This window comes from Myotis myotis, unplaced genomic scaffold (genome assembly GCF_014108235.1).
Source record: "Myotis myotis isolate mMyoMyo1 unplaced genomic scaffold, mMyoMyo1.p scaffold_m19_p_5, whole genome shotgun sequence".
In the NCBI taxonomy this organism is placed as follows: domain Eukaryota; kingdom Metazoa; phylum Chordata; class Mammalia; order Chiroptera; family Vespertilionidae; genus Myotis; species Myotis myotis.
This window is the reverse complement of record NW_023416357.1, coordinates 3,681,857-3,705,775: the sequence shown is the minus strand read 5'-3', so window position 1 is coordinate 3,705,775 and position 23,919 is coordinate 3,681,857. Positions and strand designations below refer to the sequence as shown.

The window sequence follows — 23,919 nt, the reverse complement described above, 5'->3', positions numbered from 1 at the left end:
CCAGCAGATTCGCAACATTGTATGCAAAGGCCAGAAACCTACTTTCAGGAGCGGAGGCCTAAGAGCTGGAGCCAAGCCTCAAGCTAAACCTGGCCCAGAATAAAAAAAAAAAAAAGGAAAAAAGCGTTTGGGAGTTCAGTCACCCACCAGCCTGAAAACAGCCCTCAGCCCCTCACCCAGACTTGCCAGGCACCCCAGTGGGGACCCCCACCCTGATCCAGGACACCCTACAGGGCAAACGAGCTGGCCCCCACCCGTGCACCAGGCCTCTACCCTATATAGTAAAAGGGTAATATGCCTCCCGGCACCGGGATCAGCATGACGGGGCAGCGCCCAAACCCCCTGATCGCCCTGCAGCTCTGTGTGTGACAGGGGGCGGGGCCACAACCCTCCCCCCCCCCCCAGGGCCCTGCTCTGTGTGTGACGGGGTAGAGCCATAACCTCCCCATCAGCCCTGCCCTGAGTGTGACAGTGGCGGCGCCCCAATCCCCTGATCGGCCCTGCTCTGTGGGTGATAGAGGGCGGCACCCCAACCCACTGATCCGCCCTGCTCTGTGTGTGACGGGACGGTGCCCCAACTCCCCTATCAGACCTACTCTGTGCGTGACAGGAGGGAGCTCCCCAACCCCCTGATGGGCCCTGCTCTGTGCGTGACGGGGCAGTGCCCCAACCCCCGGATTGGCCCTGCTCTGTGCGTGACAGGGGGTCGCACCACAACCTCCCCATCGACCCCGCCTTGAGTGTGACGGGGGGGGGGGGGTGCCCCAATTCCCCAATCGGCCCTGCTCTGAGCCCGACCAGGGGCTGCACCTAGGGATTGGGCCTGCCCTCTGCCACCCGGGAGCAGGCCTAAGCCAGCAGGTCGTTATCTCCCGAGGGGTCCCAGACTGCTAGAGGGCACAGGCCGGGCTGAGGGACCCCCCCTTCCCCCCGAGTGCACAAATTTTTGTGCACCGGGCCTCTAGTATACAAATAAAGAGGGAGACTCTGACCCAGCAGCTGAACTTCAAAGACTTCATCTTAAAGAACGAAATCTAATCAGATAGATATACAAAACTATAAATTCAAATATTTTTACTGAAGCACTACTGGCAAGTGTGTAAGAGTAGAAACAACTGAAATGTCCAATAAGTACTTGACTGAAATACTGCTCAACCATCTAATGATGTTAGAGACCAGCAACCCCAAAGGGAGTGTTCCCTCCTGAAAAGTCCTCGTCATTCAGCCCGTTCCTCCTGAGAGGGGTCAGCTCCCTCAGGAACGTGACGTTGGAAAAAATTGAAAATAACTAGTAGTAGAATAATACACGAAGAAATTTACGTGTAGTAAAAAACCAGATTATAAAACACACACACACCATTCTCCAGCATGTTCCAGCGGACTCAGCAGCTCATCTCTGTAGTGTGATTATGGCTTGTTCAGCTTGGGGCTTTTGTTCCTATCAGATTAGGAGGTTTGATAATCTCTGTTTCTATAATATCTTTCACCACATAACTACTGACTAGTTCTGAAATAATTACAGCATAATAATTCTTTAAGAAGAAAAAATGGTGTGAAAACCGCCCAATATCTCCACATGCCTTAAGGAGGGATTCCAGCAGCCTTCGCCTGGCACTCAGGGCTCCACTGACTGCCGTTCTAACCTGCTCTTCCCGCCTCTCCTGCCTCGCCCTGCGCTGGGACGTGCGGTGCCAGTCCCCAGCAGAGCACTCTCCTCTCCACAGGCCTGTCTGCTCCCTCTGGGGCAGCGTCAGAGGCCTGGGGAGGGGCCGCGCCTTTCTTTGGGGATGGGGGGAAGGTGTCGCCCTGGCATTTGAGGAGACCAGGAAAAAATAAAGCGGAGAGAGGTTTACCTGAAAGTTAATCGACTACGTCTATGTGGTTCCAGTTTCTCTTAGCATTTTCCCTTCCGTTGCTGTCTCACGTTGGATGAGAGAATGAATGGATCCCCCTCTTTTTCTGGGACCCCAGTTGAGCTGAGCCATGAAACTTCTTAACCTGCATAAGGTATTTGCAAGGTCTGAGAGGGTCTGGTTTGGTGCTTTACGTGGCTGCCCTCGGGATCCGCTCCGAGACCAGGTGAGTGGATGGAGAGTGGACGCCAGTGTCCCAGGGAAGGGGAATGGCTGGTCAGGAAGCTGCTCGGGAGGGAAGAAACGCTGAGCCGTGGCTCTGCAGCTCAGCCATTTCCACTCCCTGAATTCTCCTTTTGCCTTTGGACAGAAAGGATTTTGAAAAAACAATTTTGAATCCATTTTAACCTTGGGACAGACGAGCGTTTCAAACATGAAACAGTGGGTCTTTCACAACCTCTGTGCTTGCTCTGCAGCCACCTGAACAATAAGCCTTTCAGGTCTCAGTGAGTGGGAAGGGGCCCGCCAAGCTGGGCACAGGCCCGGCTGCTGGAGTGAAGATCAAATGTCCCAGTGGGGGGCATGCTGGGCCCGTTTCCATTTGAGCTGTTCTCCCTGCCCGGTGACAGCCCAGCTCCCCTCCTCCCCGTCCAGAGCACCAGTAGGCGCCACGCACTGTGGGAAAGGGTGTCCTCCGCGCCAGAGTTTCTAACCAGATTCAGCCTCCAGCAAAACTGGGAGGGCAGGAGAGGTCCTCCCAGTGCCATTTCCCTTCCAATTAGCAAACAAACAGCCCGCAGGCCAGGCCCCTGGCTTTCCCCAGCCAGCTCTGTCCCACCAGAAAGTCAGATTGACACTGGATGCTTCCATCTCAGGAAACATTCAAGAAGGAATAACACATTATTTTCACTTGGCGACACTCGGCCTCCGGATGATTGAATGACATGGGAAGCACGAGGTGACGTCAATCTTAATCATTTGAGACAGCAACAAGCTTTCTCATTCCTCTCTCCTGGAGGTCATCCTGCCTGGAATCAGATGCCAGATCTCGGTGCTGTTCTCCTGGAATGAATCAACCCAAATAACAGGTTTTTCTGCCTGCTGGTTCCACCCTCTCACCCGTCATACACACACACTGACACCCGCCTGCCTGGGCTGCTGACACCATCCTCGCCCCTGCGCCCCTGCTCTGAGGCACAGAGAACTTGAAACCTTCCCAGAACTTGCAAAAGCCCCTTAACTCCTCTGTGTCTCCCAGGGGGTGAAAATGACCCACTGTTTTTCATGGCCCCGAGAGACCTAGAAAGTGATGTGAGTGAGCCTCCCAGAGGTGCTACTGGGAGGCTGCCCAGCCCGGGAGGAGGACTCCACTGTAGCTCTGAGGACTCGCCATCCAGCCAGCTGGGCCGGGCAGGACAGAGGGACCACAGGCCCCAAGCGGGCACCTTCCCTGCCCAGAAGCACACGGGACAAGCAATGGGACCAGGCCTGGCTGGGGCTCTGGACCAGCCCAGAGAGCAGGGGGACACACGGAAGGAAGGAGTTCGGAGATGGACTGCAACGGCCTTAGAAGACAAGTGACAAAGATAAAGCTCAGAAGTCATCAGATCACGTCAGACCACAGTGGACTGGAATTCATGGTCAGAAAGCAGATTGGACGAGTTGTTCCACTTCTCTGGGCCTTGCGACTTCCCCACCCCCAACCCCCAGGCTCTCCAAAATGAATTGGTGTCCCGCTCTGGGAGCTGTGGGTGGCGTAGCGGCTGACGCAAGCCAAGTTCTAGTGCATGCTTCACGCACCGGTGGGCCAGTCAGTGTGCCCAGCGGAGGCCTGGGGAGGGGGGATGGGAGGAGCAGTCCCAGCCTCTTCTTTCGTTATTCTTCTTTGTGCTAGAGAGTGCCTTCCCGGCTCCCCACGTCTCTAACGGCCCTGTAGAGGGCACAGTCTCCCTGTCCCAGAGGCTGCGGGGTTCCGGAGTGTCAGGTTGGAAAGCTTATCCATCCATCCCATATTCTCTTCACAGCACCGAGGGCTGTGCTGTAGGGAGTATCGCGAAGCACAGGAGGGCGTCCTCTGACCGTGAGAAGCTCTGGGCACAGCTCTAGGGAGGGAGACAAAGGCCTGGACCCACTGCAGTGATTCTAAGGCAGGTTCAAGTTTACAGCCGAGGCGGCTGTGGGCTCTGGATGCCTAGGAATTCAGAAGCATCTAGATTGTCCCAACTGTCCCTAAGGAAGGTGCCAACGAGGTGGTGGCACTGGGAGGAGACCCTGATGGGTGGGGGTGAATGCCAAGACAAGCAGAGACAGAAAATGGCAAGGACTTGTTAAAGGCTCTTATTTATGAATGAAAATTCAACGTATTTTCATTGTTCACTTTAAAATGGCTGCTTTTACCTTATGTGAATTTTGCTTTAATTTTTTAAAAAAGTAAATGAGATAGGTATGTATGTGTGTGTAAATTTTAATTTATTTATTGTTGAGCCAGGTAATACTCATGGTTCAAAATCCAGAGGTAAACAGTTAAAACTATTTTTTAAAAATAATTTTATTTTTCAGTTACAGTTTGATTTAATGTTATTTTATTATTTCTGCCCAAGGACACAGACAAAAGATGTAGGGTAGGCACCGAGAGGAGGTGGGGAAAGGATGGCAAGCGGCACTTTGCAGGAGTTGAGGCTCCGAGACCCCAGGCTCCCTCCATTGTCTCATCGCACTTCACTCAAAACCACCAATTAGAGATACCACGATTCAGAATTTCAAGGCTGCCACTGCCAAGCATTAAACCGCACACCCTTCTATCAGTGTGGGCCCTGCGTGACTGCACTAGTTGCATGTCCACGAAGCCAGCCTGGCCATCGGTACCCACGCGAACACGCGGGCGCTGGTGGAAGATCACGGAAAACCAAAGTTATCCGAAAGGTCAGGGACGAAAAATTTGCTCAGGACGGCGCCCTGGTTGGGGGGCTCGGTTGCTTGGAGCGTCGTCCCATCCACCCAAAGGCTGTAGGTTTGACTCCGGGTCAGAGCATGCACCTAGGCTGCAGTTCCCTGGCCGGGGCTGCCGTTGGACTGTGAAAAGTAAAAACTGTTGTGAAATAGAAAGTGGTGTTCTTAATCCTGACAGAGAACTTCATGCTTCCACACCTCCTTCAGGGGGTCTTTCTTCGCGAAGCCTGGCTGGGCGGCATTTCTTGAAAGCTGTGCCCTGCATCGTTCATTTGTGCCTAACCATGCGTAGCGCCACATGTGTTATTTAAATGACTTTTCTTTGCAGTCTTCACTAAAAAGGAGGGTTTTCTCGGTAACTGGGGAGAGTGGTTACGAGAAGCCTCTTACGGTCTTTTGATATTGTCAAACACAAACAAAAAATGTTGGAAAATGAGATGGGCAAGGCCTTTTATGATCGAACATTAAGCCTATTCCCAAGTGCCTGTTAACTCTTGGTTTATCTCACTTTTTTCAACATTTGAAAGAAGCCTGAAGCCACTAGTGTGGACTTGGAACTCACGCGGAGACTCCACATACTCTGCTTCTGGGAAGTTTCATTTCAAAGCCACCAGCAGCTACGGGACTCCCGCCGTGAACCGCCCCTCATCACTTAGTGGCCGCAGGACCATTGGACGACGGCGACATTCTTGTTATCCAGTCGCCGAGGAGTCCAGATAGATTGCTCTCTGGATTGGTCAGGGGAAACATCACTCCAGGTGGGGCATGGCGCAGGGGGGTGGGCCGAGAGCGTTTCTGACCAATCAGAAAACCAGGGGGCGGGCCTTTCCGGTGAAACGTAGCCAATCTCAGACGGCGAATCTCCGCCAGTGAGACGCGCCGGCAGCGAGTGGGGGGGCGTGGCCATTGGGCGAGGTCTCTCCGCCGGCGGGGGAGTGGGCGGGGCCCGCGGGCCTGGGCGGGGCGGGGCGGGGCGGGCGGAGCGAGCGGCGGAGCCGGATGCGGGCGGCGCCGCGGCCCTCGCGGCCCTGGGGATGGGCGGAGCCCCCGCCGCCTGTGCTGGTGGCCGCCGCCGCTCCGGGAGCCGAGCAGCCGCCTCTTCCCGCGCGTCGCGGCTTCCAGGGCGGGGGGATGCTGGGCAAAGGGGTGGTCGGCGGTGGCGGCGGCACCAGGGCGCCGAAACCCTCCTTCGTGTCGTACGTGCGCCCCGAGGTGAGCGGGCGCCGCGCGGGCGGGCGTCCGGCTGGGCGGCCGCGGCGAGGGGCGCCGGGAGCCCTTTCCCCCGCTGCGGGGAGGGCGGCGGGCGTGTGCGGAGGGGAACCGGGCGGGGTGACGCCCGCCAGGGCGCGCTGGGGCCTCCGGGGCCCGGGGTGGGGACCCCCGGGGCGGGCAGGCAGGTGCCCGAGCGCAGGGCCCCTCTCGCTGTCGACCCGGTGAAGGGCCGGAGCCCAGAGGTCCGGCGGCCCGTGGCGCCCCCGGGTAAGTCGAGGGGGAGCTGGTTTCTGGGCCCCGAGGCAGGGGCGGGGGCGGGGCGGGTGGTCCCGGTCCCGCGGGGCCTGCCCGGGGCCCGCGGCCGGCGAGTCTGCCCTGCCCTTGGGTTTCCCCGCGTCCTCCGCGCTCCATCTCAGCCGCCCTTTGGAAGCGCTGCTCGGCGCCGCTGGTGGACCCGGTGCCGCTGGCGGACCCGGTGCCACTGGCGGACCCGGTGCGCCTCTCGCCTCCCATCGGCTCTGCGGGAGGAACCCTGCGGCCCGGCCCCCCAGCCTTCCCCTCCCCGGGGAACTCCCCTCTGTGCTGCCCCCCCTCCCCCCCGCAACTTCACCCACACACCGGCACCCTTTCCACCCGCCTTGCCTTCCTCCTGGAGTGCTCCTGTCCATTCATTCATTCATTCATTCATTCATTCAGAAAACAGTTCTTGAGCTCCTGCTCGGTGCCAGGCACTGTCCTAAGCGGCCGGGGTAGACACCAGGGGACAAGCCACCGAGCCTCCCCGTTCTTCCGAGGCTCATCTGGGAGAGGAGCGAGCGGTGGGGGAGGCAGAAGGGAATTGCATGGTGTGTTAGCAGGCGGTGCGTGTCTGGGGGAGCGGCTCCTTTTTCCTCTTGCGGCGGTGGCGTTTGAGCCGAGGCCTGAAGGATGCTTGGGGTGGGGGGACAGAGCCTGGTGTGTGTGTGTGTGTGTGTGTGTGTGTGTGTGTGTGTGTGTGTGGTGGGGGCACCGAGGCAGCAGGCCCAGTGTCTGCGGGGCACGGTCCCATACAGGGGCTGCGAGGTGACAGCTTGTAGGTGCCCAGGCCTCTTGAGCAGTAGCTCGCGATCCAGATGTCCAGTTGGACAGCCCCCCTTTTGGGTTCCAGAAGTCTCTCCTGCCTCCCGCAGAAGCACTGCCAGCTCTGTCTTCAGCGGCCTCCACCTCTGCAGGGAGGGCAGGTAGGCTGAGCCCGCCCGCCTGGGCCTGCAGCCTTCGCGTCTGTGTCTCCCGTTGCAAAATGTGTGCTTTCCCCGGTGGAGCACGCTCGTGCACCGGGTCCGATTGTTAGACCTCATTTTAAAAATAAAGTGAAAACCACTTCCTCTTCCTCTGTCAGTGCTCGATAAGGAGTCAGGGTCGCTTTGAGTTTCCAGCTGGCTTCCCTTGCGGTGTCACCGGCAGCACTGTGGCCAGTGGGTCGGGGCGTCTTTTGTTTTTTATTGCGCTCTGGTTGAAGTACAACTGATCTTTAACCTTCGCTTTTGAGCGAGGTTAAACGGCAAGTGGGAGCGCTTCTGAAACGTGGCCAGAGTTCAAGAATGCCCAGGTTTTTTTTCATCCGCCAAGTGCACATGTTGTAATTAGACTTGTTTTCCCTCTTTGCCCGCAGCAGCGCCTGTTCTGTTTCTTTGGAGGATAGCTGGGGAAGGGGAGTGGTTCAGACCCAAAACGAGCCTGAAGTGATCACGTTTTTTTGTGTGTTTTTTTTTCAGATCCTGATAGTTGGCAGTTTTGTTTTCTTGCAAGAAAATAGTGCTGTGTAGACTCTGCTTTTTTGTTGTAAGCAGTCTCCACAAATGTTTTGTAACAGAGGATAAGGCTCTGATGTGAATCGTGGATGGTTTTTAAGAGATACGAGAGTGAGGGGGTGAGAAGACAGTTGGTTTTGAAGTGTGTGTAGCTTTTGCCAGATGCCGCATTGGAAAGGCATGAGGGGCAGCAGCGTCCAGGCTCACTTGCGTGCCTCCCAGAGCACTGGGCCTGGTGGCATTCTCCCCCTCACTCAGGGTGGGGTGCCTCAGACACTCTTCCGAGGACTGTCCTCCTGCTGTTTCTGCTGCTTTCCCTTCTGTTGCCCTCATCTTTGCTGCCTGTGATGTCTGTCTTCCTAGCCCTTCTTTGTGTGCACGTTGCTTCTGCTAGCTGGGAGGTCTGTGCCTGAAGACGCCTGCTTGCTGGCAGGTCTCTGAGCTGCCGGGACAGCCTGCACGCCTCCTGATGCAGTGACACCTGTGCCCGGTGATGAGCTTGTTTCTTGGCTGATGGGACCTTGGGAGGCTCAGCGGTGGCGGCTTTCGATAGGCCAAGCAATCTATTGGGAGTCAGCACTTCGTGTTAAAAGCAGAAGTGTGGAACTGGATCATGGATTGGGCGATGATGCTTTTAAACATCATGGCTTATTTTTTATTCTTATCAGAAAGGATTGGCCTGGCCGGCGTGGCTCATGGTTGAGTGTCGACCTATGAACCAGGAGGTCACGGTTCGGTTCCCGGTCAGGGCTGGATCCCATCCCCAGTGTGGGGCGTGCAGGAGGCAGCTGATCAATGATTCTCTCTCATCATTGATGTTTCTACCTCCCTCTCCCCGCTCCCTTCCTCTCTGAAATAATAAAAACATATTTTAAGAAAAAAGAAAAGAACGGCTTGGCATTGGCCAGCCTAACATGAGGGGTAGAGATTAGCTCCAACTTTTAAAACTGGATCTCTGCCAGAGTAACTTGTGTTCTTCAGTTATTGACCCTCTTAAATCAAGGAATGTGAACGTTAAAATCCTGAACTGTAACTTAGGACCTTTGGTCAGTTTTGAAAACTCTGCCCAGAGGGTTACAATCAAATAAACCTTGTGAGTGGGAAGCCGATGGCTCTGGAATCAAGGTGAATAGGAAGGAGAGCTCTGGGCCTATCTCAGTGGTACTTGATGGCTGGTCCCTAAAAATCTCAGCGCCCGCCCCAGCTTGGCCCCAGGTACAATGTACAACAGATGCTGGCCTCTGTACGGGGAATCCCTGAGCTCTGCTTGAGGGAGGCATCTGTTGATAGTTTGGGTGCCAGATCCATTTTTATTGTTACATAAAATGTTTGCATTATTTCAGGAGGTATAAGTGTTCATTGTAGAAAAATAAGAAAATTGTTCGGCTGACGTGGCTCAGTGGTTGAGCACCGGCCTAGGAACCAGGAGGTCAAGGTTCGGTTCCCGGTCAGGGCACATGCTCAGGTCTGCAGGCTCGATCCCCAGTGTGGAGCGTGCAGGAGGCAGCCAACCCATGATTCTCTCTCATCATTGATGTTTCTATCTCTCTCTCCCTCTCCTTTCCTCTCTGAAATCAATAAAAATATATTTTAAAAAAATAATAAGAAGATATAGATATGCAAACATTTTACAGAAAAATTATAAGCTTATTAACAACTTGGACTGTATCCTATTGGATGCGTGTAGGTGTGTGCATATACCAGTATATATTTTTTACCAAAATGGGATTGATATTGTTGATTATATTACTTTGTAATCTGCCTTTTTCACCAGAAATCTATATTGTAAATATCTTTCCATGTCATTTGTAACCTCATTTTAATTTGACCCCTTTTCCTCAACAGAGGCATACAGTGTCTTGGGGAGATGTTAGGTAGCACAGAGAACCAAGAAAGTCATATGATTGTTGAGTGTTTTTCTACTTAGTCCCCTTCTGTGGTGCCGAGTGACAATTCTGATTCTTCCAAACTGTCAGCTTTCTGCTCAGTTACCTTGAAATTGTAAACACTCGTCTGGTAATTTCTCGTGATTAGAAATGCTTGCCTGGCCGGTGTAGCTCAGTGGTTGATCATCAACCTATGAACCAGGAGGTCACAGTTCAATTCCTGGTCAGGGCACATTCCTGGGTTGTGGTCTTGATCCACATTGTGGGGCGTGCAGGAGGCAGCTGGTCAATGATTCTCTCTCATCATTGATGCTTCTATTTCTCTCTCCCTCTCCCTTCCTCTCTGAAATTAATAAAAATATATTTAAAAAAATATATATGTAATTTTAAAACAAAGAAATCTTGGTGTCTGTAACCAGAAGCTTGTAAGCCACGGACCATTAAGAGGTCCTAAGAGAAAGTTCTGATTTAATAATAGTCTGTTCCATCGTGATAAGGAAGTTGAATGGAAACTTCGGGGAACTTGTGTGTTTAGAGCTTGCTGCACTTGTGCCCATATTTGTGCGATGTTCCACGTACAGTTAAAGTGCACTTTCCCGTAGAGCCTAGGTGAGTGTTTGGCTTGAATGCACTAACAACAGTTTTCAGTTTCTTCTTTGTGGAGAGTTAGATTTGGAAGAGAAGTTAAAGGTCATCTAGGGAGGCCTGTGCTCCTGGTCCCAGATGTGGAAGTGAGGCCTCCCTCCAGCTGCAGCACTATGGCAGGACAGCGATGGGACTGTCTCCTAGAGCCAGGGGCAGTGGCCAGGCCAGGGCCGCAGGAGCGCAGGGAAGGCTTTGGGACGGCGTCGGGAGAAAGGCAGGAAGAGAGAGGAAGACTGAGGGTCAGAACAAAAATCCAGACTTGAGAGCTGTCTTTTTTTTTCCATTTATCCCTTAGGGCAGCGGTTCTCAACCTGTGGGTCGCGACCCTTTGGGGGTCGAACGACCCTTTCACAGGGGTCGCCTAAATACATCCTGCATATCAGATATTTACATTACGATTCTTAACAGTAGCAAAATTCCAGTTATGAAGTAGCAATGAAAATAATTTTATGGTTTGGGGGTCACCACAACATGAGGACCTGTATTAAAGGGTCGTGGCATTCGGAAGGTTGAGAACCACTGCCTTAGGGAAAAGAATCCATTCCATTGCTTAGTCCTCATTTAAGGTTCTTTCTTTTGGTGGGGAGAGGTAAACCTATGGTCCTGTATTCTTCCCAGAGATAGGACTGTGGGTATATATCCAAATTAAAACACTTAATAATCCCTGACATTTCTGAAGCACTGCTGTGTCCCAGGAGCTGCACTTGCCTGGTGTCATCCTCAGCTTCTTACGTCGTGGATGCCAAGTACTGTTACCTTCCTTTTTGTGCTGAGAGGTGGAAAGTCAGACCCAGAGAAGTTAAGTCGTCAGGGTCCCAGTGGCGAAGGGTGGCGGGGCTTTAACGAGGGCAGTCTGCCTGCGGGGCGTTCGTTATCCTGTGATATGAACGCAGGCGTGTTACCCGTGAAGCACGCGCACTGAGTTCCTTCTCCTTTGTGTTCTCAGCAGCGGTTTCTTTCTTGGCTTTTGTTAGGTTATCCACCAGGTGACAGTGGACACAGGCTCCGCGGAGACACAACTAGTTTGTTCATCACATATTTACTCAGCACCTTCCAGTGCCGGCACTGTTCTAAATATTGGGGATACAAACCGATGAAATATTTGAGATTATTTTGTGGTAAAATACTCTGTATTGGACCACTAATTTTGATGACTTTGATGGATTGATGACAAGAAGAGATTGTTTTATCCTAAGATAGCCCTACTTCCCCAGCCCTAGCAATAAAATTACCGTTAAAAGCAAAATCTAGATCCATTACTTTTTTTTTTTTAAAGATTATAACGCTTTCTGTATTCCAAACTAGTGTTTTAATGGCAGAATTTTTCCTTTTATAGAGGGCATTGCTAGTGATTGAACAGGCCATGAAGGACATGGAAAGTTCTTCCCAAAACGATCACTTTCTTAGCTGTGGCTGGAGCCTGATGTGTCCCGAGCTTCCGCTTTTTCTCCCCCATGTGCTTCCTGCGGAATCTGCCTGGGTCCTGTCCAGCACCGCCCGCTGCTGCAGATGGAGCGCCAGCAGCACTTCCTGATCGCCCAGCTGCCATCCGACAGCCGCCACAGGCCAGACCCGCCTCTGGACGGCTTCCGCCTTCACTGCTGTCAGAATCTTGGGCTCTGGGGAACCCGGACTTAGAAACCTAAAGTTCTAGATTTTTCTCTAAATAGCCTCAACAGGACGTTTAATGGTCTTGAGCTACTTCCACATTAAACCATCCTGTGTGGTAGCATACTTTAGAGAAACCTAGATTTTGGGGGGCCACAATTTTTTTATCACTATAAAAGATGTACACCCTGTTTTTATGACAAAGACAGTGTAATAAAGTTGCAGACTTGAGAAGTTAGAAAAACAGTCGCCCTGAGTGATGCTCCCGTAACGAAAGTGCGTGCTTGTCTTTGAGTCTGCCCAGGCTTCGTCCGTGTGAGCCTGTCTGACATGGTCGCAGCCACGTGTACGAATCAACCTGCGTGTGGTGCCGGGGGTGCCGATGGCCCTGCTGGTCTGCGTGGGGAGAGCTTTTACTGGGAGTTGTTTTCCCAGCAGGAGAACACCCTCCATTTCTCTTCCCGTCCGGCTCCTGACTTCTGATGCGCTATATTTAAGACCATAAGGACAGCGGGTTTGCAGTTTAATGAATCATTTAAAATAACTTCGTAAGATAGGTTGGGAAGTAGGATGGAACTGGAATAATTCTCAGGTGACCTCTCATCTTCCGCTGCTTTGGGGGAGGACGGCAGGAGGCGGGGGTGGAGTGGGAGGGGGGAGGGAGTGAAGCGGCAGGAAGGGCTGCAGGGTCTGCCTACCTGGCGGGTCGCAGCTCCAGGGAGCCAGCAGCCAGTCTCTCCCGTGCTCGCTGCATGTCTCAGTCGCATCGCTACAGGAAACATGGGAATAGTGACACTCCCGCTTTTACCTGAGTGTGGATGAGTATTGTGAACAGTAAATGTGGGTATGCAGGGAGAGCCCTTAGCGGGGTCCGCACACGTGTCTGCCTTCAGGACCTCTGGGCCAGAGCCACCTGCATGGCTTCTGAAAGCGCCTGACCCTTGCTTAGAACACACATCTTCCCCAGCTCAGGGATTCATGAAAGCCGAGTTTTAGTTGTGGTGGTGGTTGCCATGGCATCATGCCAGGAAAGTTCACTGTGGTAACTGACAGTATTTTTCACTATCTCTAAAGTTCCTTTTCCTCTTTGTTCCTTCATACATTTGAGAATGGTTTGATTACATTTAAAATTCCAGCCGAAAGGGAACACTTAGCAGTTGACTTTTTTCATTGTTAATATTTGGCCTTTGACATTTTGCTAGTTTCAGCCTATGTGCTTATTTCTCTCTTTCTCCTCGTTTCTAGTAAGTCTATCTGTCATAGGGCAAATTCTGCCCATTTATCACGTCTGTTCAGTGGTTTACATAAGATCTGAGTAAGCAAAATCAAGTGACCTCTGGGAGTAATAACGATTTCACAGGCAGTTGCAAGACCATGCTGTTTTGATTTCATATGTAAATGCTTTTCCTAAAATAATATCATCACTTTCCCCTCCTGTGCCCCGTCCTTCCTTGTAGCTTGTAGACCTGGCTGGTGGGCAGCCTTTCAGAGGTGGCATCCAAGGCCTCACTTCTTTGCTTTTGGGGAAGGGAGAGGTTTCAGCCACAAGAAAAGCCAGACTTGTCTGTGGAAGCCCTGGCCACAATGGTGAGATATTTTGAGTCTGTCTTTCCCCTGTGACAGATTGCCAGCCCTGTTTCAGACAATGGCCCTGCGCTGCTGAGGATTTTGCTTTTGTTTTTGCTAGGAGAGTTTTAAAATTCCTGAGAGAACCTTGGAGGAAATGAGCCCAGTGTTTTTGATGAAAAGCCCACTGTTCCTACCTTTTCTCTAGACACAAGATTGAATTCAGTCCCGTGAGATCCATTCCCCATTGTGACTGGCTTTCTGACTTCCTTTCCTCACCTGTAACCGCGGATGGCCGTCTGCCCTGCAGGAGAAGAAATACCATGTCTGCCCAGCCCAGGACCTGTCCTATGGTGGACACTCACCACAGGCTAGATGCTGTGGCTCTTCGTAATGACTTGAATGGGAAGGAGTCTTGCTTGCATGCCTACCGTTTGCTAAGCACTGTGTTAGAATGAGGGCGGCAGAAAACCAGCCTGTGCACTCAGGGTGTCACATTCTGTTGAGGAGCCGGCAAGTCAACAGATGGCTCTATCGTGGAGGTGGGTGCTGCCTGCTGATGCGGGAGCAGGTACCACGGAGCCCGGAGGAGGGCCTGCCGCAGCCTCAGCCGCAGCCTCAGCCTCAGCCTCAGCCGCAGCCTCAGCCTGTGTAGGACTTGGAAAGGGCGGCGTTGGAGTGGGCTCGGTGGGGCGGGGGATGCTGGAGCTGGCAGGCCAGAGGGACAACTCAGAAGGCTCAGAGGCGGTGGGGACCAGGTGGCTGGAGCGCCTGTCCTCATCCCTCATGGAAGGCATGTGCGTGGGTGCCAGTGAGGAGTCTGAAGAGTGGCTCGCGGCAGGACTGTGTCTTCCTCTCTCTGGAGGCTGCTTTCCGTTCGGTCAGCCTGGCCCCTCCGGGGCCTCGGCACCTCTGCCCCTGCTTCCGCTCGCACCAAGCCCTGGGACAAGCTCCTGCTGCCAGGCTCTCAGCCCCTCACAGTCTTCAGCTGAGCTAGTATTTATGCAGGGGTCCTGGAGGGGGAAGGGCGGGGACAGAAGGCAAGGCCATGTGTTTCTGCAGCTGCTGTTAGTCACATCAGCTAGCTTAGCACGGAAGACTGACAGCCCCGGCGCTGCCGCCTGCCGCCTTTCTCTGAGCACGTGCACACATCCCAGTGCTGCCACTTTAAACTACTGTGGGTAAGAGCTGGCTGTGGAGCTAGCGCTCTGCCGCTGGCTCACTGTGGGTTTGGGCTGGGCCTCAGTTTCCTGATCTGTGAAATGGGAATTAAAATCATAGTATCTATTCTAGCCCATAAGATTGTTGTTAGTCTTCAGTAAGGCAGTCCTTGGAAAGTTAGCACAGTACCTGGCATGCAGTGAACACTTACTAAACGTGAATTGTAGTGGCTGTTACTCTTCTCCCTGAAGCTGCAGCTGTGTGTGTGTGTGGGTGTCTGCATGTCTGTGTTCACATGTTCTTTGGGCCACCAGTGCAGGTCCCAATAGTGGCAAGACTTGACCTCAAGTCTAAATTCCCTTCCAGCACTTTCTCCCTGGCGCTCGCAGAGGCTGTGTCTGGAGCTGGGGTGCTGTCCGTCTTGCAGGACTCTGCCAGGTCACACAGGCACCCAGCCCATCTCCCTGTAGGCCCTGCCTTCCTGCAGTTTTCCTTCTCCGTGAGCTGTTTCATGGGTCCCTTCTCTGCCCTCCTGAACAGTATTGTCTCTGGCCTTAAGGGCTTCCAGGAGGACCTGTCAGCGGCCCCGTTTTCCCAGTCGCTGGACTCCAAACCAGGCGTGGTCCCCAGGGTGCCTTTTGGGAGGGTGGTCTGTCTGCATTTCCATCGCCACCCTCTGCTGGCATCTCCTCTCGTGCCTGGGACCACACACCACTGTCCCTTCTGCAGTGCCCGAGTCAGCCCGGGCACCGCGGCCAGGCCTGGACGCAGCCTTCACGCGTCGTTTCCATGTGGAGTTAGTTCTCCCCTCCCCGTGCCCCTCCCCGGGTCTGATCTTCACCGACTCGCCGGCTCCTGCAGATCTGCTCCTGGTTTGTTGAAAGAGCGTTCGTTTGGCTTTGGGAGGCTGGGCTGGGCGGTTTCTTTTCTGTGTGCCTCTCGTTTCCTGATTATAGAGTTGGATGGGGGGGAGTGTGTTTAAACCTGCTTCGTGCAGGGAACTTGTACTTTTTATTTTTTTAAACAACATGGTTCTGTGGGGGACCTTCTAAAAACACACTGTTGCCGTCCTCTTTAGAGATTCGCGGCTGCCTCAGGGCGGGGAGCGGGCGCCTGCAGTAGGACTCAGCCTTCCTCCCAGGCACTGTGGGCTCCCCGTCCTTGCTGAGACGGCGGTTTCACATGAAATCATAGAGGAAACCCAAGAATAGAGAGAAAGGAAAGAAGAGAAAGGGTGCAAGTCTAGTGTGAAAAGCACCTGGCCACACGCCTTGGAAGCCCTTGCCACAGCCTCTTTGCATTCTCGCCTTAGCTCACTGACACTCCCTGTGTTTTTGCCTGTGCCAGGGTTTCAGGCTGCCTGTAGCTCTGGGTTCTTGGGGATGCAGTTGAGATGCGCTAGCCCTCGCTGTCTGACTGCTCTATGCCCGTGGTCTTGTTTCGCCGCAGCACTGTAAGCTGTCAGGGCAGGGCCGTGGTGCCATTCAGGGTGGCTTTGTGGATGGAGCTCGGGGTGGCAGAGAGAACTGGGTCCCGGGCCCTCCCAGGAGGGGGCTCAGCGGGTAGCTGACGAGAGCATCACTCGGAGCTTTTAACATGTCTCCTCCACAGTGACTCGGGGGCCGGGGTTCAGCACTGTCTTAGGCCTTCAGTGTGATTGCTGACTTACTCTCTGTCTTTCAGCCCCAAGAGTCGGCTTTGGCATGAGGTGCTTCGCCCGAAAATAGTCCTTTTAGCTGTCACCGTGGCTTGTAGCTTGTTAAACCAGGGCCTTGGCATGGATGCCAGAACCCAGCTGTTCTCTGTGGTGTCCTCTGCTTCTGTTTGCTTCCAGGCAGCTTCCTAGTCCATCGGGTGAGCAACCCTCTTAGTCGGAATCGAGCCAGCTAACTGTTCGGTGAGGTCACGTCTATGGTTCCGAGGCTTCCACTGGTATTTGGGTCTTAACATTTCTTCTTGAGCTTGAGTGTCTTACTAGGGAGAGTTTGATAAAGCGTTTGGATTGTTTAAAGGCCAAGGAATGTCTGGTAAGAGCGATCCTTGCTAAGAAGCTTGAATGAGTAATACTTTCACTGCCCTTCAGTGAATGCTGAGCTGTCAGAACAGAGTGAGGGCTCTAGTTTGGGCCTTAGCAGTTCCTTTCTTCCTTAAAAAAAACAAACAGATAAGGGAAAAAGCAGTCTAAATGTGAAAAATGGACGTGAGTAAGTATTGCTCAGCTGCTAGGGTGGCGCCCCATCGCAGGGTGCTGTCTGCTCCGCTCCCCTGAAGCCTGGTTACAGCTGAAAGGACACTTGGTGGTGTAGTTTATAACAGGAACAAATGTTACGATTGGTAGTTGCCAAGGGCTAGGGGCAGGGGGTGCGGATAAGGAGAATGAGGGGATGAATGCTAATGGTACAGGGTTTCTTTTGCTGTTGGAGAGAGAGAGAGAGAGAGAGAGAGAGAGAGAGAGAGAGAGAGAGAGAGAGAAAGAGAGATATCAGGTTGTCTCCTGTACACACACTGACTAGAATCAAACCTGCGACCAGCCACTGCCCAGGGCTGGGTACAGGGTTTTTGTTGTTGTTGTTTGAGAGAGAGAGAGACAGACAGACAGAGAGAAACATCGATCGGGTTGTCTCCTGTACGCACACTGACTAGAATTGAACCTGCAACCTTTTGGTGTACGGGACGATGCTCCAGCCGACGGAGCCACTGCAGCCACCGCCCAGGGCTAGGCATAGGGTTTCTGTTAGACATGATGAAATGTTCTAAAATTGATTGTGGCCATGGTTTCACAACTCTGGGAATATACTAAACACCATTGAATTGTACACTTTAGGTGAATTGTATCTTCTGTGAATTATGTCTTAATAAACTTGTACAAAAACAGAGTTGGAATCAAGAGCACTGAACTTGGTCCCCACGTGTGTAGCTGTGTGAGTCCAGGCACATTGCTTACCTGCATGGAGCTTCCTTGGCCTTATCTGCAAAGTGGGGGTGGAAATGCCTTACAGGATTGTTGTCAAGGTAAAGACCTAGGACCTCCAGCCCTAACAGGTGTGGCTCAGTGGATAGAGCGTTGGCCTGCGGACTCAAGGGTCCCAGGTTCGATTCCGGTCAAGGGCATGTACCTTGGTTGCGGGCACATCCCCAATAGGGAGTGTGCAGGAGGCAGCTGATCAATGTTTCTCTCTCATAGATGTTGCTAACTCTCTATCCCTCTCCCTTCCTCTCTGTAAAAAATCAATAAAATATGTTAAAAAAAAAAAGACATAGGACCTCCAGCAAATTACATATTTGCGTGTTTAAGGTAGACATATATTTCTGTGGGTAATAAACGCTTAGTCCCAAATGCTCATGAGTAGTGTTCCCGGTGAAATGAACACTTGTGGTGGCTGAGAACTGGTTCGCATGCTGGGCAAATAGCAGGGTCCTTAAAGCTCAGTCCGTGGGCCGGTACCTTGAGCCCAGACAGGTTTCAGTTTCCTCTCCCTGCGTGCCTGCTTCCCTGGCTTCAGATGCTGTTTGCTTCCTTTATCGTCGGAGTGACTGTTGCTTTATTTGCCAAAGCCACTGTCCAGTGAGTCGAGTGGAGTTGAGCTGGTCATGCTCTCAGGGGAGTGAACCTGCTAGTCATGCCGCTGGGAAGGGAGCGAAGCCCCCGGGCCTGGAGCAGGGAGCCAGCAGCCCAGGAGTCAGTTCCAGGAAACAGGTCCTGTTCTGATTTCTAGTTTCCTGGACCTGGACGGTGATAGAGTCACCGAGTCTCTAGTCTCTGTCCTCAGTGCTAAGGCTTCAGATTTGGAGAAAGCCCCTACCCTATTGGTGAGACTAGAGCAGCGGTTGCCAACCTGTGGTCCGTGGGCACTGGTGGTCCCTGAGGTCCGAAAGGTTCGCTGGACTAGAGTGTATTTCAGGAGCCAACTAAGGGAGGGTCTGCAGAAGCTCCGTAATACCTGGCGCTCATCGTATGCTTATGTCATACAGTTGTTTCTCTCTTAAGAACTGTTCAGGATTAAAGAATAGTACCAGGATCTAGAATTATTTGTCTCTTTGTATGCTTTCATTTCTCCGTTCTCTCAGGAGACTTTTATTGGCAACTTACGATCTGTCAGGACAGGCTGCTTCCCACCGCTGCATGGGATTAGGTGTTCCGGAGAGGACTGAAGCTGTGTGGACTCTGGGTTGGAAAGCGAATGGGATGGGGACTGTGGATTGGTGGGCCCAGTGGGTGCACTGGGGGCTAGATGGGCGCAGGGCAATGGTAATCAGGAAGCAGCCAAGCAAGATGGAGCTAACTAAGGGTCGCCTGAGCAAGAGAGCAGGAGGGGTGGGCAGATGTTGATGAGCTCTGAGCTGTTAGAGCAGAGCGGGTAGAATGGGAAGGGCAGACTGCAGTTAGGATGGCTCTTGGGTGCTGGTGTGGCCAACTGGGTGGGTGGCGGGGCCATGTGCTGAGCCAGAGTCCAGAGGAGGACCAGCTGGTTTGGTGAGGGGCAGGGGAAATGACCGCTGGTTGTGAAGTGTGAACTGGGAGGCGCTGAGGGACATTCCAGTGCAGGTGGCCTGGAGGCTGTGTGGATGTCCAGGTCTGAGCTCTGAAGAGAGGTCTGGAGGGAAGAGCCATTTGGGGTCATCAGCGCATATTGTTGGCCATGTTGTGAGCGGGAGAGCCCGTCCAGGGAGCACAGGCCTCGAGGAGGGAAGAAGACCCGCCAGAAAGAGACTTGAGAAGAGCAGCTGGAGAGAGCGCTGGTCGTTGGCCTGTTGCTCATTTCTGCTGATTTTCAAGTCTCGGGGTAAAGGACACTCCTGGGGGCAGCCTCCCTGCCCCTCTGCCTGCAGCTCCCGCTTCTGCTGTTCCCAGCCGAGCCTGGCCTTCGCGAGCAGCCACGTCGCCGTGTCCCTGTCAGCGCGTCACCGTGTCGCTCCCGGGCACCCGGGAGGGCGCCGCCCTGTGTGCTGTCCCCCCGCGTTTGCAGTGCTGGGTGAGAGCGGGGCAGGTGCAGTGACCGTTCAGTAGATGAAGTGGGTGAAAGCCAAGGCGGAGACAGCACCTGGGGGAGGATGTGGCCGGCAGGGACAGGCAGGTTGTGTTGTAGTCAAGAGTATGGCCGGCCAGGTAAACTGAGGCTTGAGTCGCACCTCACTTAACCAGGGCCAGCTTCATCTCCTCGTCTCTGAAATGAGGACAGTGATGGCTGTTCGAGTTTTGAGGACTAAATGAGACCGTGAGTCGAGAAATCATCTTTGCAGGCTCTAGTAGTTATTGCCTGATCACCCAGTGTTCCAGTTATTTTTGAATGTCTGCACTTCTTGAGGGCAGAAGTCAGTATTTTTATCCTCAGCATTGGATATTTAGGGGAGTCGGGAGCTGTTTGCTGGAACGAATTGGTCTGTAGTATCTTGCAGCTTTGAGTAGCCAGACATACAACTTGAGTGCTGACCCACTGGTTTCGCTCCCTGTGCTTTGGGCAGCTCTTTCTAGAATCCGATTTCTGAGGAGCGAGCCGATGGGCAGCTTTGTGAGTCTGGGCCAGCTGTGGGAGGCGGTCCCAGGAGGGGGTCTCCTGGGCCATAAGCTTGCTGAAGCACGCGTGACAGTCTCACCTCCTGTCAGGCGTAGCCTTCCGCTCAGCACTGGGTGAGACGCCTGGATCATGGGGGCAGGGGCTGCTGTGGGGCCCTGGGAGTTGTTGGTATTAGCAGTGGGAGCAGGAGCAGATGTCACCTCTTTTGATCTGTGAGGTAAAACGTGGAAACTGGAGGACTTGTTAATCATGCCCTTATCCTCTTTACATTTTTTTACTTAACGAGTTGAGAGAGAGAGAGAGAGAAAAATGGAGCCAGAGAGACAGAGAAAGAGGGACACATTGCTTTGTTGCCCCACTTATTCATGCATTCGTTGGCTGAGTCTGTGTGTGCCCTGACCAGGGATTGAACCCACAGCCCTGGTGTATCCGGGCGATGCTCCAACCAACTGAACTACCCGGCCAGGGCTTAGCCTCTTTTTTTCTCCAAAAAGATCTTTAAAAAAATACATATCTTATTGATTTCTTACAGAGAGGAAGGGAGAGGGATAGAGAGTTAGAAACATCGATGAGAGAGACACATCGACCAGCTGCCTCCTGCACCCTCCCTACTGGGGATGTGCCCCCAACCAAGGTACATGCCCTTGACCAGAGTCGAACCTGGCACCCTTCAGTTCGCAGGCCAACGCTCTATCCACTGAGCCAAACCTGTTAGGACTTTAAATTGATTTTTTAGAGCGAGAGGATGGGAAAGGGAGAGAGAGAAATATTGATGTGAGAGTGAATCATTGATTGGCTGCCTCCTGCAAGGCCCCCAGTGGGGACTGAGCCCACAACCTGGGCATGTGCCCTGACTGGAATCAAACCGGCAGCCTTTTGGTGCACAGGACGTTGCCCAGCCAACCGAGCCACACTGGCCAGGGCTTACCCTCTATTTAAAATGAAACAAACAAAAGGAGTACCCAACCCCTCGCTCAAAATGGGTTCTCTGAGGCAGCCATGACTTTCTACTTCAGCCCCTGCCTGTCTCAGCTGCACCGAGTTTCTTCTAATTCAGTCGGAATTAACAACTTCAGAAAACTACCCAGAGCCTTCTGTCAGAAACAAAACAAAACGAAACAAATTCCAATTGTATATGTTGACAAACTGGTTGCGTCTTGTAGAGTCAGGATTTGACTGACTGCATCCCCATGGTGTCATTTAACATGTTTCTCTGCCCCAGTGTTTCTTATGAATTGGTAGGTTAACATAGATATAGATCAGTGGTTCTCATAATCACCTGGGAATCTTTTTAAAATCCTGATTTCTGGGCCTCATCCTCCGGAAATTCTGTTTCTTTGTGATGGGGTGGGGCCACAACATTAATAACATAGAAACAGAATTTCCGGAGGAGGAGGCCCAGACATCAGGATTTTAAAAAGATTCCCAGGTGATTCTAATGTGCAGCCACGGTTGAGAACCACTGCTCTAGATGCTCAGGCAGACGGAGATGAGCTATTTTGGCAAGACTGCTTCATGGGTGGTGTGGTAGGTTGCCCACCATGCCTCTCTTTTGTTAGGTTAACTGCCGTGGATGAGTGTGGCTTTGGTCCATTAATTCATTAAGGATTGCTGATTATCTCTGAATATCCAGTAAACACTGAGCCCAACAGGGAGGCATTTGGAGAGGTTTTCATTGAGAAACAGTGACACAGAGGCTGGCCTCAGCTCCTTACCTCAGTGGCACTGTCTTGGGCCTTGGTCATTGGAAGGGGCCGTTGGCGTTCCCAGCTGTCCTCCTGGCCCTGCTGTGCCTGGAGCAGCCGCGTTAACATTGGCTTGATTTATTTTTTACTATTTTATTGTTTTACCATCAGAGTATTGACTTGACACATTCATATTTTCCTGTTCTTACCTGTAAGCTCTTTACAGAAGTCCATTTTCTCTCCAGAACAGCGATTGTGTGCTTTTCACCCTTGCTTCTCCCGGAGGGAGAGGGAGTCACTCTGTGGGCTGCCTGGCTTTGCTGTGGGACATCTGATCCTTGGAGAGGGAGTGCCTCTCCGTCTCTCCGCTCCGGGCAAGGATAGTTGTCAGCCCTAAGTAATTATTTTAATGCATTGAACTAATTTGTTGGAATTTTCTGTCATCCTTTAGTTTAAAAATACTTTAAAAAATAATTAGCTTGTCAAATAAACAAAAAACTCCTGCGGGCATATATTTTCATGAATATTCTGAAAGCATGGCTTTATGTTACTCATTTTGAGCCCTAAACAAATAAAAATATTACCCTTTGCTCTTCTCTTTTAGGAAATTCACACAAACGAAAAGGAAGTAACAGAGAAGGAAGTAACTCTGCACTTGCTGCCAGGTAACAGTCATGTTAGCTTCATGTACAACGCAAAGCCAGTGATAAGTCGCGTCCTTCCTACTGTCACTATCTACACCTTTGTTTCCATCCAGACAAAATGTAACAGTTGTGAGCTGGACAAAATAGCAAGGTCTTTAGTTCAGTAGTTACACACCTGGTGTGAGTATTACAGTAGCTGTAAGAATTTTCTTCTTTTCCTCCCCTCAAGCAGAGGAAAATACACCTGGGAAATTCTCACCTTTCACAAGCAAAGGAGACCTTTCCAGGTTGCCTCGCTGGCCCCATCCACTGTTCTGGTCCTCCGTCAGGACAGTCCTGGTCCCCGCACAGCCCTCCTCCCCACGCTGTCCTCCTGCCGCCCTCACTAGCGCAGCTGCCGGGCTTCCCCAGGCAGGCGTCTCCGCTTGGCCATCTGAGCCCCAGTGCCAGGTGTGCTGGGGTTTGCCAGTGCCATCCCAGGGCCACCAGAGCTACCGGGACTTTGCTCTGTGGTCATCACCCAGGAACGTGGGTTGGTTGGGTATTTTTTGTTGTTAATCTTCACCCAAGGATATTTTTTCCATTGGTTTTCAGAGAGAGTTGAAGGGAGGGGGAGAGACCCAGAGAAAAATTGGTGTGAGAGAGACACATTGATTGGTTACCTCCTGCATGTGCCCCGGCCAGGGCCGGGGATCAAGCCCAAAACTGAGGTCTGTGAATTGAACCTGGGTCTCTTCGGTGCATGGGCCAATGCTCCAACCACTGAGCCAAATTGCCAGGGCTGGTTGGGTACTTTTGAGGAAAGGAGAGTGACTCTATAACTTGAGTTAAGCTTTCATCAGTTCTGAATTCAGAACCAGAACCTACTTGATGGCGTGTCCTCTTCATACGTGGGGCTGTCCAATAAGCTATGCATTCAGTTCTTCCTCTTTCTTTTTTCTAACCCCAAATAGCTTTTAAAAATAAGTGTTTAAAGGTGCATTTTCCAAAAACAATAGGGGCTTATTCTGGTACTTTTTATTATATTCCGTTTTATTGGGAGTATGTGAGTACGTATAGGTTTCTGGCTGGTCCACCTTATTTGGTAAATATGTTGGAATTTTATAACTTTTTAAGAAATGCTTTTAAGTTTCAAAGGCTTTTTCCCATAATAATGGCCTAAACCTTAATCCATATACCCTATTGTCTTTCCTTTTCTTGGACTGGAGATTCTGAAAATACTTTATTTTAAGCATAGTGTTGCATGCATTCTCCCATCCCCTCTTACCTGATGGTTCTTCTGGGTGTGCAGCTGTGAGCTCACAGCTGACTCCTCTGAGCCCCGCTTCCGAGACGAGACTAAGATCCTGTCCCGCTCCCATGATCTTCCCCCCTCCGCACACACAGGCTGATGGCGGCGGCCGT

At 52.3% G+C, this 23,919-nt stretch overlaps 1 protein-coding gene across 2 annotated transcripts in view; it reads left to right on the top strand.

The window, feature by feature from the left end:
- Window positions 1–5,805: 5,805 nt before the first annotated feature.
- MTMR12 (myotubularin related protein 12) overlaps window positions 5,806–23,919 on the top strand; it is a 50,514-nt gene continuing 32,400 nt past the window's right edge. Inside the window, exons 1-2 of one of the 2 annotated variants that reach the window (XM_036308882.1) lie at window positions 5,806–6,014; window positions 22,476–22,536. In XM_036308882.1, the coding sequence (XP_036164775.1) occupies window positions 5,934–6,014; window positions 22,476–22,536 (142 nt within the window). In that variant the 5' untranslated portion in view covers window positions 5,806–5,933. The remainder of the gene's footprint in view (window positions 6,015–22,475; window positions 22,537–23,919) is intronic. The other variant, XM_036308881.1, reaches the window with a different exon arrangement.